The sequence below is a fragment of the Arvicanthis niloticus genome, chromosome 1 (genome assembly GCF_011762505.2).
Source record: "Arvicanthis niloticus isolate mArvNil1 chromosome 1, mArvNil1.pat.X, whole genome shotgun sequence".
Taxonomy (NCBI): domain Eukaryota; kingdom Metazoa; phylum Chordata; class Mammalia; order Rodentia; family Muridae; genus Arvicanthis; species Arvicanthis niloticus.
Window position 1 is genome coordinate 99,524,214 of NC_047658.1, and position 12,753 is coordinate 99,536,966.

General features: G+C 47.7%; 1 protein-coding gene across 1 annotated transcript in view; it reads left to right on the top strand.

Moving 5' to 3' along the window:
* The window catches only part of Lhpp (phospholysine phosphohistidine inorganic pyrophosphate phosphatase), a 95,570-nt gene that overhangs the window by 19,699 nt on the left and 63,118 nt on the right, over positions 1-12,753 (top strand). The window contains exons 2-5 of the mRNA XM_034488458.2: positions 265-452; positions 3,564-3,717; positions 11,169-11,232; positions 11,376-11,468. Of these exons, the coding sequence (XP_034344349.1) occupies positions 265-452; positions 3,564-3,717; positions 11,169-11,232; positions 11,376-11,468 (499 nt within the window). The remainder of the gene's footprint in view (positions 1-264; positions 453-3,563; positions 3,718-11,168; positions 11,233-11,375; positions 11,469-12,753) is intronic.

Genomic DNA, 12,753 nt, shown 5'->3' on the forward strand with positions numbered 1-12,753 from the left:
TGACTCAGGTCATGTGAGGATAGACAAGACATTTAGAGCTGTGGTTTGCCAGCATTCTCCATGTCAGGAAGTGGTCTGTTCCAGCTGTGAAGTCCTAGCCTGGACACATCTGTGTCTGTCTGGTCTACCTCGTCAGCTCACAGTGACCTGACCTGCACTGCTACTTAATCAGCTGCCCTTACAAAAGTCCCTCTCTGGGTCTCTCCTCAGGAAGCCATATTGTTCTGTGCCGAACACATTCTCGTTTGTGTTTTCCTGTCCTAGACTGAAACGATCCCCGCTGAAAGTGAGATTCTGTACCAATGAGTCCCAGAAATCCCGGAAAGAGCTGGTGGGGCTGCTTCAGCGGCTGGGGTTTGACATCTCAGAAGGAGAGGTGACTGCCCCTGCACCAGCCACCTGCCAGATCCTGAAGGAGCGAGGCCTGCGTCCACACCTGCTCGTCCATGAAGGTAGGCCTGCCTTGGACTTGCTTTTTTTGAGGTGAAGCCTGGGGAGAAGGCCTTCACCTCACCTTGGGCCAAACCATAGGAAATACATGCACATCAAGCCTTCTTCCATGACACTTGTGAGTTTTCACTTGTGAGAATTCATGAGGCTTCCTGCTGGGGGCTGGGGAGAGGTAAGACCAGGCCCCAGCTATCTCCCTTTGACCCGCCTCAAGGCTTGCTAGCTTCAGGATGCTCCTGGGAGTAAAGCCTCAAGTGGCGTTCCTCGATCTAGGCAAGAGGTCAGGGATTCACCTAAGGGATTATTGACAGAGAGGAAAGCAGGAAGGAAGGGCGGGGATGAATATGAGAATATGCAAATCAAGGTTGCAGTTTATAGCTTCCCAAAAACTGCCAACCACAGCCTTGAACTGCCTCAGTGATACCCAGTCCTGCTTGTTGGTGAATTTGCAAATGGCTTTTGGAGCAAGGTCTGAATCCAGATGATTTTGGTCTGAATGCAAGACCAGAGATCCCTGAGCCCTCCGTGGGGAGGAGCTTTCGTGGAGCAAAGCAGAGGGAGGAGATGACTGTTGAAAAACGGGGTTCAAATACTTGAGGTCACTCATTGTCTTTTTCTTCCTTCTTCCCTCCTTCCTTCTTCCCTCCTTCCTTCCCTCCCTCAATACTGTTTTCATTTTAACACGTCTCTGGGCAGAGGCAGGGCGCTCAGCGGAGGTGGAGCACACTCTCTGGAAGGCAGGAGGGTGGAGTCCATTGCCCTGGCACCAATTAAGGGAATCATGCTCAGCCTTTAAAAGTCTTCTTTCTAACATCCTTTGTCTGTAGTTAGAAACCCTGCCAGGGTCTTTAGAAATTCTATCTCTTGTTCCCTGGGGGGAAAGGGGTTGTTAGTCATGGAAGAGAGAGAGAAGAGTTGGGCAGGAGTGGCAGATGCAACATTTTCTCAGAGGTGGTGCTAACCAAAGAATCCAGCTGCCATAACAGAAGCTGAGGGGGGCGGGGCAAGTGTCCTTTCTCTACTGCTGTGCCTGCATTTTCAGGAAACGTACCTGGTTTCAGGCTTTGACTTTCTCTAGGTTTTATTACTGATGTTTCCTCCCTAATACTTTACTATGAAAATCTTCAAGTATATAACAGACCTCAAAAAACATTTACTTTGGGGGTGGGTATGGAGGTGAGTCAGTCAGTAAATTGCCTGCTACACAAGCACTAGGAGTTGAGTTTGATCCCCAACAGCCTTGTAAAAAGCTGGGCATAATGGTGTACCACTATAATCCAAGGATTGAGGGCATGAGGATCCTAGGGCTTGCTGGCCGTCAGTCTGGCCCAATTAGCATACTCCAGGTTCAGTGAGATATGTCTCAACAAACAAGGTGGAGAGCCATTGAGGAAGACACCCAGTATTGTCCTAACCTCCACATGTGTGTGTGTGTACGCACACACATGCACACATGCTATTGAAATACTTTTTTCCAGCCTCCTGGACATAGAGAAAGCTATTCTATAGTGTTTTCTTAGCTCTGTGTGCATCTGTGCCTCCATCTGTCTGTCAGTTTTACTTTTGAATCATTCCCTAGTGGATGTTGCTACAGCCTTCAGCATTTCATAGAACTCAGTTTGTGGTCAGTTTGTTTTCTTTACTGCTGATAGAAGATTTTAAATGTAATGAGAAGCTCACACCTCTCTTATACTTTTATTTATTTATTTATTTATTTATTTATTTATTTATTTATTTTTAAGACAAGGTTTCTCTGTGTATGTTTGGCTGTCTTGGAACTTATCTGTAGCCCAGGCTTGTCTCCAACTCACAGAAATTCTCTTGCCTCTGCCTCTTGAGTGCTAGGATTAAAGGTGTGGGCTTGGGCTTGGCTCTCTACTGCACTTTTGCTGGCCTTAATTTTCATGGCCCTGGAATTCCACACCCCTAGAGATCTCCAATATTATCATCCTGAAGCTTCCTGCACACCCTTCCTGTCAGTACCCAACCCTACCTCCTTAGTGACAGTCATTAGTGATAATGTAAATAAATGTACCTATTTAAAATTTCATACCAATAGAGTTATACAATGTATAATTGATCCAGGGACCCCAAAGACCACCTTAGGTTTCAGTGATTCCCTGGAAGGGCTCCCAGAACTCAGAGAGACATTGCACTTGGGATTAAAGCTGGGTACAGTGAAAGACCACAGCTCAGCTTAACAAGGAAGGAGCTGTGGGGCAAAGGGCAGGAGAAACCAGGCGTGACATCCCAGTTGTCCCTATGCTGGATGTGCTCGGTTGTCTCTGCAGTGAAGTGTGACACTGTAGGTTGGCAGCAGGGAAGCTCATGGGAGCTTTGGTGCCTACAGTTTTTTGAGAAGGGCTGGTCATCTAAGTACACAGTCCCCATGTGACTGACCTCCATCCATACACTTCACTCAAGATCAAAATGACCCAGTTGGTCAGGAGTGCAAATCCCTCCTATCAAACAGGATTTTGTAGGGTCCCTGGGGTCCTTCCTAGAGCTGTTAAATGGTTTGTCTTAAAAGCAGGCCTTTCTCTGGAGTGTATACGATTAGAGCAAGCCAGGCCTGCTGAGGTAACCCTCTCTTTCACAGAAAGTAGTCTTCTGTGTAAAGCTCTTCCTCCCAGCCTAGAGGCTCATCATAGGGTTACATGTACCACTGTGTTCATGCTCTTAGCCATGTAGGGAACATACTACAATATATTTATGCCTGGATATTTCCCAGCTTCAGGTCTGTCTAAGGGTTTCTGTTGCTGTTACCAGAGACACTGTTACCATGGCAATTCTTTTTTCTTTCTTTTTATTTTTTTACTTTTTCTGAGAGTTTCTCTGTGCAGCTCTGACTGTCGTGGAACTTTGTAGATCAGGCTGGCCTTGAACTCTGAGATTTGCCTGCCTCTGCTGGGATTAAAAGTGTGTGCCACCTTATAAAGGTGCCTGCCACTCCCTGTGCGCCTGTGGGGGCCATTTCATTCCAAACATCACAAGACTGTCCTGAAATACATATTCTGCCAGGCAGACCTGGCAGAGAGAAGGTGCACCTGTTAGGAGCTGGGAGTAGGCCACATTCTGTGCTTGAGGGCTGTCTGTCTCTCTTGTTTTTCCAGGAGTCCGCTCAGAATTTGATGACATCGATATGTCCAACCCAAACTGTGTGGTGATTGCGGATGCTGGGGAAGCCTTTTCCTATCAGAACATGAACCGAGCCTTCCAAGTGCTGATGGAGCTGGAAAGCCCTGTGCTCATATCCCTGGGAAAAGGGTGAGTGGGCGGGCGGGCGGGCGGCAGAGGGAGCGTGCGGGCAGCTCTGCCCTGTGCTTTGTGGTTCTCTGTGATGGGACCAGATAGAGACAGCTTCCGCACAGGGGCTCTCCTCCCTCAGGTGGTTTGGGAGTGAGCACAGGGGCTCGCCTCCCTCCCTCACCTTTTCTCTTCATTCTTCCTTTTTTCCCCCTTTAGTTATCTTTCCAGAGCTGCCTGACCAAGTTTCTGTATGAATCTTGGGCCAGGAGAGGGGTGGGGGGCTTTAGGCCCAAGGAGACCTCAAAGGCCAGGTGTCCACTGTCCAGAGTTTATGGTAAGGGAGCAAAGGTCTCTGACTTAGCATAAGACATAGCATGGGATGATCAGGAATGGTTCCTAGGGATACTTGATATAGTAACAGGTGGACTTGGGGTCCTGGGAGGATGCTCTGGGCTTGGTGCTGGGTGCTTGGTGCCTTCCCTCTAGAGTTGGGATTTGGTCCCCATGCTTTGGCCGTGCTTTTAGTATACACCTGAACACCATGCTAGTCAGCTTTGTCACTCCAGTGACACCTGAGGTAAACAGCTGAAAGGGAGGCTCACAGTCTCAGGGCTTCATGGTGCCTTGTTTTGGGCCTTTGGTGAGGGTGGGCATCATGGGAGGAGATGAATCCAGCTCATCTCTACGGAGGCTGGGAAGCAGGGAGAGAAAGAGGAGGCATCCCAGTGTCCCCTCAAAAGGCCTCCATTAGAGACCTAACTTCTTTTTACTAGACCCCTAGACCCCACCTTCTTAAGGATTTACCACCTCTCAACATTGCCATCAGCTGTGGCCGAGGTCTTAGGCCTCTGGAGGATAGTCAGGATGCCGACGACTCTGGCATCATCTTTTTTTTTTTTTTTTTTTTTTTTTTTTTTTTTTTTTTTTTTTAAGAAAGCATTGCTTACTTAACATATTTCTCTCCTCCTCCCTTCTTTCTCCCTTGTTTTATTCTTTAATATGTTTTTACTTCATTTTTAATTAAGAGGATTTTTGTTTGTTTTTATTTTTTTCAAGTCAGGTTTTCTCTGTATAGCTCTGGTTGTTCTGGAACTTACTGTGCAGACCAGGCTGACCTTGAACTCAGAGATCTACCTGCCCCTGCCTCTTGAGTTCTGGAATTAAAGGTATGCATCACCACCACTTTAAAAAAAAAATTTATGTGTATGAGTGTTTTACCTACATGTATTTATGTGTACTAGGTATATGTCCACTACCTGCAGAGGTCAGAAAAAGTGTCAGAATCCTTGGAAGTGGAATTATGGCCACTTGTGAACTACCATGCGGATCCTTGGAACTAAACTCAGGTCCTCTTAAGAACAAGTCCTCTGAACTGCAGAGCTATCCTTCCAACCCTGTTTCATTACTGAGACAGGTCCTGGCACACTCCCAGGCTGGCCTGAAGCTAGTTATTGTATGTAGTTCAACTTCTGACTCCCTTGCCTCTACCTCCTGACTTCGGGGGGTTACAGGCCTGTGCTGTGGTAGCCAACAAAGTGATAGCTCCCCTCAGGGCCTTGTCCATGCCATGTAAGGCTGGACCATTGAGCTATATAGCCCAAGGCCTGCTAGCATCTTTCCTTACCACATGCTCATTGAAGAAACTTAGAAATCACAGATCCTAAGAAGAAGGAAAGGTTGTTGCAGTCTCACTGCACAGCACAAAAACCGGCATTTGGGTGTCTGTCCTCAAATGCAGACGTTCATCTGATGCTGTGAATATGAGTGGGTTTATAATCGTGTAGGGTACACACTTCTGGATGTGTCCATGAGGGTATTTGCAGAGAGGTTTAACTAAAGAGGGAAGACTCACTCTAAATGTGGGCGGCATCCCATGTATGGGTGTCCTAGAGTAAGGGGAAGGGGGAAAGGAAGAGGCTGATTCGGTACCAGGACTCACCTCTTTCTGCTTCTTCGTTGTGATACAGTTTGATCTGGCCACTTCATGCTTTGCCACCAGGCCTTTCCCACCACGGCATTCTGTGACTCTCAGACTGTGAGCCCGTGTTTCCTTCCTTTCTTAAATTTTTATGTATTTGGTCACAGCAACAAGAAAAGAAAACTAATGTGGGACTCAGGCGTGACCTTGTTTTATAAGCTGTAGGTTTTTTTCTTTCTATTTTCATGTGTGTATTTACATGTTTACATGTGCATGATCACATACACATGGTGCATGTGCATGTGTCTGTGCTCGCACATGTACATGTGTATGGAGGATCAAGGTTGTTGTCAGGAGTATCATCCTTCATCCATCTTCCACCTTATTCAGTGAGTCAGCATCTCAGTCAAACGCAGATCAGAGGTATGGCCCGTTCTCACTAGCCATCCTGTGGAGGGGTCCTCTGTCTCTGCTTTCCAAGGCCATTATGTCCTTCAGGCATTTATATGAGCTGGGGTCCAGAACTCCAGTCCTCATACTTGTATAGCAAAGGTTTTACATACTGAGCCATCTCCCCAGACCCTTGGCCTGTTTTTTTCTTTCTTTCTTTTTCTTTCTTTCTTTCTTTCTTTCTTTCTTTTTTTTTTTTTTTTTTTTTTTTTTTTTGGTTTTTCGAGACAGGGTTTCTCTGTGTAGTCCTGGCTGTCCTGGAACTCACTCTGTAGACCAGGCTGGCCTCAAACTCAGAATCAGAAATCCACCTGCCTCTGCCTCCCAAGTGCTGGGATTAAAGGCGTGCGCCACCACCGCCCAGCCCCTTGGCCTGTTTCTTATGATCGGCAAACAATAGCTTGTGAATGACTTTGTACACAGTGACCAAAATCTCTGTGACACAGTTATCCATCTTGGGTGCTAGCTGATTTCCGGAAGGCTGTGCATGTCTAGCCTGGTCAACAGAAACAGCACCACAAGTTCAGAATCTCATACTTTTGAGGTTGCATGATGCTTCGGAGTTCCTGGCCAGCTTGTAGGCAGCAGGGTATCCTGCTGGAAGTTATCTCCATCTGGTGCTTTGGTGACTGGGCCCTCATGCCCGTTGAGCTAGGCTCGCTTGGACTTCTTAACTCACTGATCTGGGCCCTGCCCTTGGATAATGAAAAACTAATATAGGTCATTTATGTCAGCTCGTTTTTTTTTTTTTTTTGAATACAGTCTCATCGTTGCTAGGGGCTATTCCAGATTACTAGTAGAGCCTGAATAAATGCATTGGGGAAAAGGGATGAGGAAAATAGCAATTGCTTGCTCTTGGCTGGGTGAGAACTTCGGCACACTCAGCCGTGGGTGACGTTGATTTGCGAGAGTAGAGCCCCCAGCCCTCTAGATTCTGATTTGGGTGGAAGGTGGGGTGTTTCAATCCTAGAGAAAGGGCTCCACAGCTTCCAGAGGGTGGCAGCCTTTCCAGGCAGCCCAGAGGCCCAGGAAGAGCTCCTGTTACTACAGTCAAGTCTGGAGTGGCCTCCCCGAGGGTGCGAGGAGGCAGGATGTCCCTCTCCTCGAAATGGAGTGATTTACATTTGGCATCTGTGGGGATGGAGAGAGGGAATTGGCTTTGTAATTTCTCCTGTCATGCCGCCATCAGAAAATTAAGCTGTTTACTCTGCAGACTATGGAGGTTAATGGCTCTTCTGGGAGAGGTCAAGTGGTCATTTTGCAGGGAGGCTGCACCGAGGAATCGGAAACGGCAGGAGAACGAAGCATAAAATCAGATCTGACTGCTCCTCTGGCCGGCTTCTCCCAGTAGCCACAGTGGCCCTCAGTGGCTGGAGGGCCCAGGGCCCTCCCAGGCCCCCAGCAGGCCACACTGCACCAGAGAGAAAAGAAAACTGTATATCCTGTTGCTAGTGAAGGGACATAAATTAAGATGCCTGCTCGCTATTTCTCTTAAAGGGAACGATATTTACAGCCAGCAGTTGGCTTCAGGTGGATTTTTTTTTTTTTTTTTAATTTCCTCAATGAGTAAGAAACAGAGGAAAATTGTAGGCTCTATAAAAAAGCAGACCAGATTCAGTTTAAAAAAAGAAAATAAGAAAGGAAATTGGGATGGGTCAGTGGGGGTGTAGCTTGTTGGCACAGCGCTTGCGTCATGTGTATGGGACTCTCGGCTCCGTTCCGTTTTCAGCACCACATAAACCCAGGTGGTAGAGATGCACACCTGTAATTCCAGGACTTGGGGGTGGAGGCAGAAGGATCTCTGTGAGTTGGAGGCCAGCCTGGTCTACATAAAGAATGCCAGGCTAGCCAGGCATTCTTACGTAGTAAAGTCTGTTTAAAAAACAAGCCTCTGCTTGTTGAGAGAGAAGGGGAGGTGGGGGCAAGGTTTCCATTTTGATGTCTGAGAATCTATTTTCTCTGGCTCAGAAGGCCAGGCTTTGCTGAGAATAAATAACATGAAGTCCTTTTCCCTTTAGAATAAACTTCTAGATTTGGGGCCAGCAGACCCGTGGTTCGAGGACTTCTCAGGGGTGAGCTAGAGGCTTGTTCCAGCCTCCTGTATCCTCCAGCTGGCCCTGAGACAGACTGGAAACCCCCAGAATCAGCTGCAAAACAGCTGCACCTGTTTGAGTTTTGTAGAAGTTTCTGTTTGCTTCCTGGCAAGCACCTCTGAGCTGAGTTAAGTCTGTCCCTGCTCTGTCCTCTGCCCAGCCCACCTCAGCTCACCCTCTCCTTCTCCTGGGAGCTTCCTCTGAACAGAGGTTGTAGCCTCTGGGCCCTTGTCCAAGGAAGATGGCCCAACTGTGGGTTTGGAGGTGGCCCAGTGTGAAGCCCATCAAAATGCTCCCCAGGTCTTCACACTCCTTCCCCTCACTCAGGGTGACTCGCTTCCCCTCAGGACACAGCCTGTCTCTCTGTCACTTATTCTTGCAGCTCACCCACCGACTTTGCTCTCACAGTTTCTCTATGAGTCTATTTGCATCTCTTCTATGCTGGGAGGCCAGGGGTGCATGCTAGGTCTTGCATGTCTCTGAGCCCCAGATAGCACAGCTCCAGCACCAATGGCTCCCTCTGCTGGCCAAATTCTGTTTCTCATTCTCCGGTTCTTTGAAACTCTAGACCTGGCTAAGGAAATGGTCATTATAGTTTATTGTAAAAATAGAGAAAATGAAGCAGAGAGAGAGAGAGAGAGAGAGGGAGAGAGAGAGAGAGAGAGAGAGAGAGAGAGAGAGAGAGAGAGAGAGAATATGAATGTGTGTGTGTGTCTGTCTGTCTGTCTGTGTCTGCCTGCCTGTGCGTCTGTAAGTGTAGGTGTGCTCATGTCAGGGTGTGCATGTAGAGGTCACAGGACAACCTCAGGTGTCGTTCTTCACCTACCACCATGTTTGAGACAGGGTCCCTTTGTTGTTTGCCAGGCTACTTTCTGGGGATTTTCCTGTCTCCACTTGCCATCTGTCGCAGGAGTGCTGGGATCGCAGACGCATGGTACCACACCTGGCTTCATGTGGGCTCTGGGGAACTGAAGGTCCTCATGCTTGCTCCGCAAGTGTTCTACTCACTGAGCCCCCTACCTCATCAGCCCCAAGAAACCTTTTAAGGAAAATTCTTTAGGGCTTTGGAGATGACCTAGTGGTTAAAGGTGTTGGCACGCAAACAAGGGGGCTGGAGTTTGGATCCCCAGAACCCACATAAATGCCAGCTGGGTGTTGCAGACCACCTGCACTTCCAGCCTTGTAGAGATGGGATATTCTAAGAGCAAGCTAGCTTGTGAGAATAGTTGTATCAGCAAGCCCTGGATTTGATTGAGGCACTATTTTCCCCCAAAGAATAAGTTGCAAGAGTGGTCCAGGGAGCCTGACGCTCAGCCGCAGGCCTCTGCATATATACGCACACGTATCACACACATACATGTCACTACTGTAGAGGCGGTGGGACATAGGAGGATGGAGAATAGGTCAGACTAAAGTCTCATGTAATTGCCAACGTTATTCAGAGCGCCAGACAGTTTATACTTAAGGGTTAAGAGAAATCACGTGAGTGAAGTTCTCATGAGTTCAAAAGCTGGATACAATCATGAGGACAAGCTGCATGCGGCAAAAGTACATTTTTCCGTAGAGGCATATAACGGATAATTTAAACATTTAATTGAGTATCAGCAAGCAATAACGAGTCTCTAAAGTAAACTCACTCCTATCCGCTCTACCTGGGAGGAGCCAACAACACTTTCCAAGAATAATTCCGTGTTTTGAAGAAACTGAAGTCATAGAGTCTTGTCTTGTTCTCTTGGAGTTTTCTCGAAAGCGACTCCCTTCTTGGACCATGTTCCGGCACATACATATAAAAAGAAGATAAGGAAAAGAAAAAAAATTCTTTGAGACGGGATCTCTATGTATCTCAGGCTGACCTAGAATTCACAGTCCTCCTGCCTCAGCCTCCTGAGTGCTAGATTGCAGAGTGCCCCCACCAGGCCTGGAGCTTGTATCATTTTACCACTGAGCTCCTGTCTCAAGGCCTCTTGTCTTAGCTCCAGTGAACATCTGTTTACAGGAGTCCTCTCCAGTCTTTTGTTGAGTGGTGTTTGTGTCTCGGGCATCGTGTAAGGAATGGTGTTATCTAGGTAGTGTGTTATTTTGCCCAAGCTTCACAACAGCCCTAGATATGGGTAGTTTGTTTGCTTTGACCATTTTACAGGTGAGGAAGATGAGGTCTAAAGGCTTGCATAGACCAAAGCCACTTTATAGAAAGCAGAGAAAGAATTTTAGTATTGAAGCCAGCCTACATCCGTCTTTTCTCTGGTCCTCACCACACATACTTAGTTAATGTCCCCTGCTGAACATGGAAGGGAAAACTGATGCAGACCCCTTAATAATTCTCAACTGAGATTCCCGGACCATTCCTGGGTTTTAGTGAACCTCATCTCTGGAGCATGACGGATAAACCACCTTCTTGCCTCCTTGGTCACATGGCTCTGCTCAGAGAGCCCCAGGTATGGATGACTTAACAGCCGGGACTCTTTAAGTACCTCGAGGCCTTGGTCTGATGTGGATGGGCTGTGGGCCTAAGTACTGAGACCAAACTGAGGAATGGGCTGAGGGGCTGAGGCTGCATTGTCTCTGGGTGGTTGGGAAGACGTTCTTGTCTCATGGAAGCAGCTGGTGCCCCTGAAACCTGGCACCTTGCCTGACCCCTGATGTGGCAGGCTGCTGTGGAACTAATGCAGTTCTCTGTTCAGGCAGCAGTTTGGGGTTAATTATTAGCAATTAGGGAGTCAGCACATGCTCTGGGGGCCTGCCGTCCCTTCCCAGAACACGGGTCACTTGTCTTCCTCTGTGTTAGTAACGGGATCCATCTGTCCCCTTGGGTCCCTGGTTAATCATTGTGGTAGGGTCCCTACAAGGCCAGCAGCAGGGGGCTGGTGGCTGAATGACCCATGATGCCCTACTGCTGCTGACCCTCTGCTTCTGCCATGTGGCTTTCATTGGTCACTCTCAGCATGGCATCGGGGGCTGACCTGCACCTGTGGCTCTCTGTGCACCTCTTCCCTTCTGCTCTCTTGCAGACGCTATTACAAGGAGACCTCTGGCCTGATGCTGGATGTTGGAGGCTACATGAAGGCACTCGAGGTACCTGCCCTAGTTCTGTCCCATGGTTTGAGGCCCATAGCATCCTGCTTTGTGAGGCCCTGGCCATCATGAGGCAGTCTTTCCATGTCTGGCTACTCTCATATTCCTGATCTGAAACTCACACTGTGTCCTCTCTTTTCTAGTATGCCTGTGGTATCAAGGCTGAAGTGGTGGGGAAACCCTCCCCTGAGTTCTTCAAGTCTGCACTACAAGCCATAGGGGTGGAAGCCCACCAGGTAGGCATAGCAGAATTCCCTTTCTTCTTTATATTTAAAAAAGACATTTACTTTTATATTTACTTATTTGGGATATGAGATTGTGTGAGTTCATTCTCTCCGTCCACCATGTGGGTTCCAGGAACCGAACTCACATTGACAGGATCAGTAGTAGCACGTGCCGTTACCCACTGAACCTTCTTGCTGACCCAGAACTTTTCTCACTGTGAGGAATGAGACAGTTCCTTGCCCTGTACCCCAACAACTGGATCACATATATTCCCCTCTTAAAATGTTTTTTTTTTCTCTCTTAAAAAACTAATGCTTTCCTTTCTTGCTTTCTGTGTGCATGTACATGTGCATGCATGCACATGTATGTAAGTCGCAGGTACACATGTGCCACAGTGTGCATGTGGAGGGCAGAAGACAACCTCAGATGTTAGTCTTTGCCTTGCTCTGTATTTGAGAGCTTACTGGCTGCTGCATATGCCAGGCTGGCTAACCAGTGAGCTTCCAGAGACTCTCCTGTCTCTACCTCCCCTCAGCATGGGAACACTGGGATTACCGGTGTGTGGTGCTGTACCCATCTTCCCATGGGTCTGGGGATTAGAACTCAGATCCTCATGCTTGTGCAGCAAGTTCCTTTCCAAATAACCCCCCTTGTCTCCCTAACCCCAGAACTAATTTTTTACTATCAGTTTTTTTGGGGGGAGGAAAGGGAGAAATTAAAAAAAAGTTTTTTTTGGGGGGGGTGTTTGTTGATTTAGATAAGGTTTCTCTGTGTAGCCCTGGCTATCTTGGAACTCACTCTATAGATCAGGCTGGGCTCTGCCTCCCAGGTGCTGCTGGGATTAAAGGCCTGGCTTTACGGTCATGCTTTAAAATAAATCTCAGACCTATTGTATCTGTTCATACTGTAATACTTCTTTTTTTGTTGTTTGGTTGGTTTTTTTGTTTTTGTTTTTCGAGGTAATACTTCTTTTAAAACGTGGCATTTTTTTTTAGCACAGCCACAAAGCAGTACAACCCTAGGCAATGACCAAAGAGTCCATACATAGAAAGATGGCCAGTCTCCTGGCTCGTTAGTACTACGAGTCAAAGAGTGTCATCTAATATGGCTGCTAAAGGAGAGAAGTATAAGATCACAAGCGTTCACGAGGAGAAGCTGGAACCCGAGTGTTCTGCTGGTAGGACCGTGAGTGAGCAGCACTGCTGGGAGGGACCTCTGGTGGGGCTTCAATGTTAAATGAGTCTACTGTCCGCCTTAGCGATCGCACTGCTGGGTGTAGCCCAGATAAACAGGGAT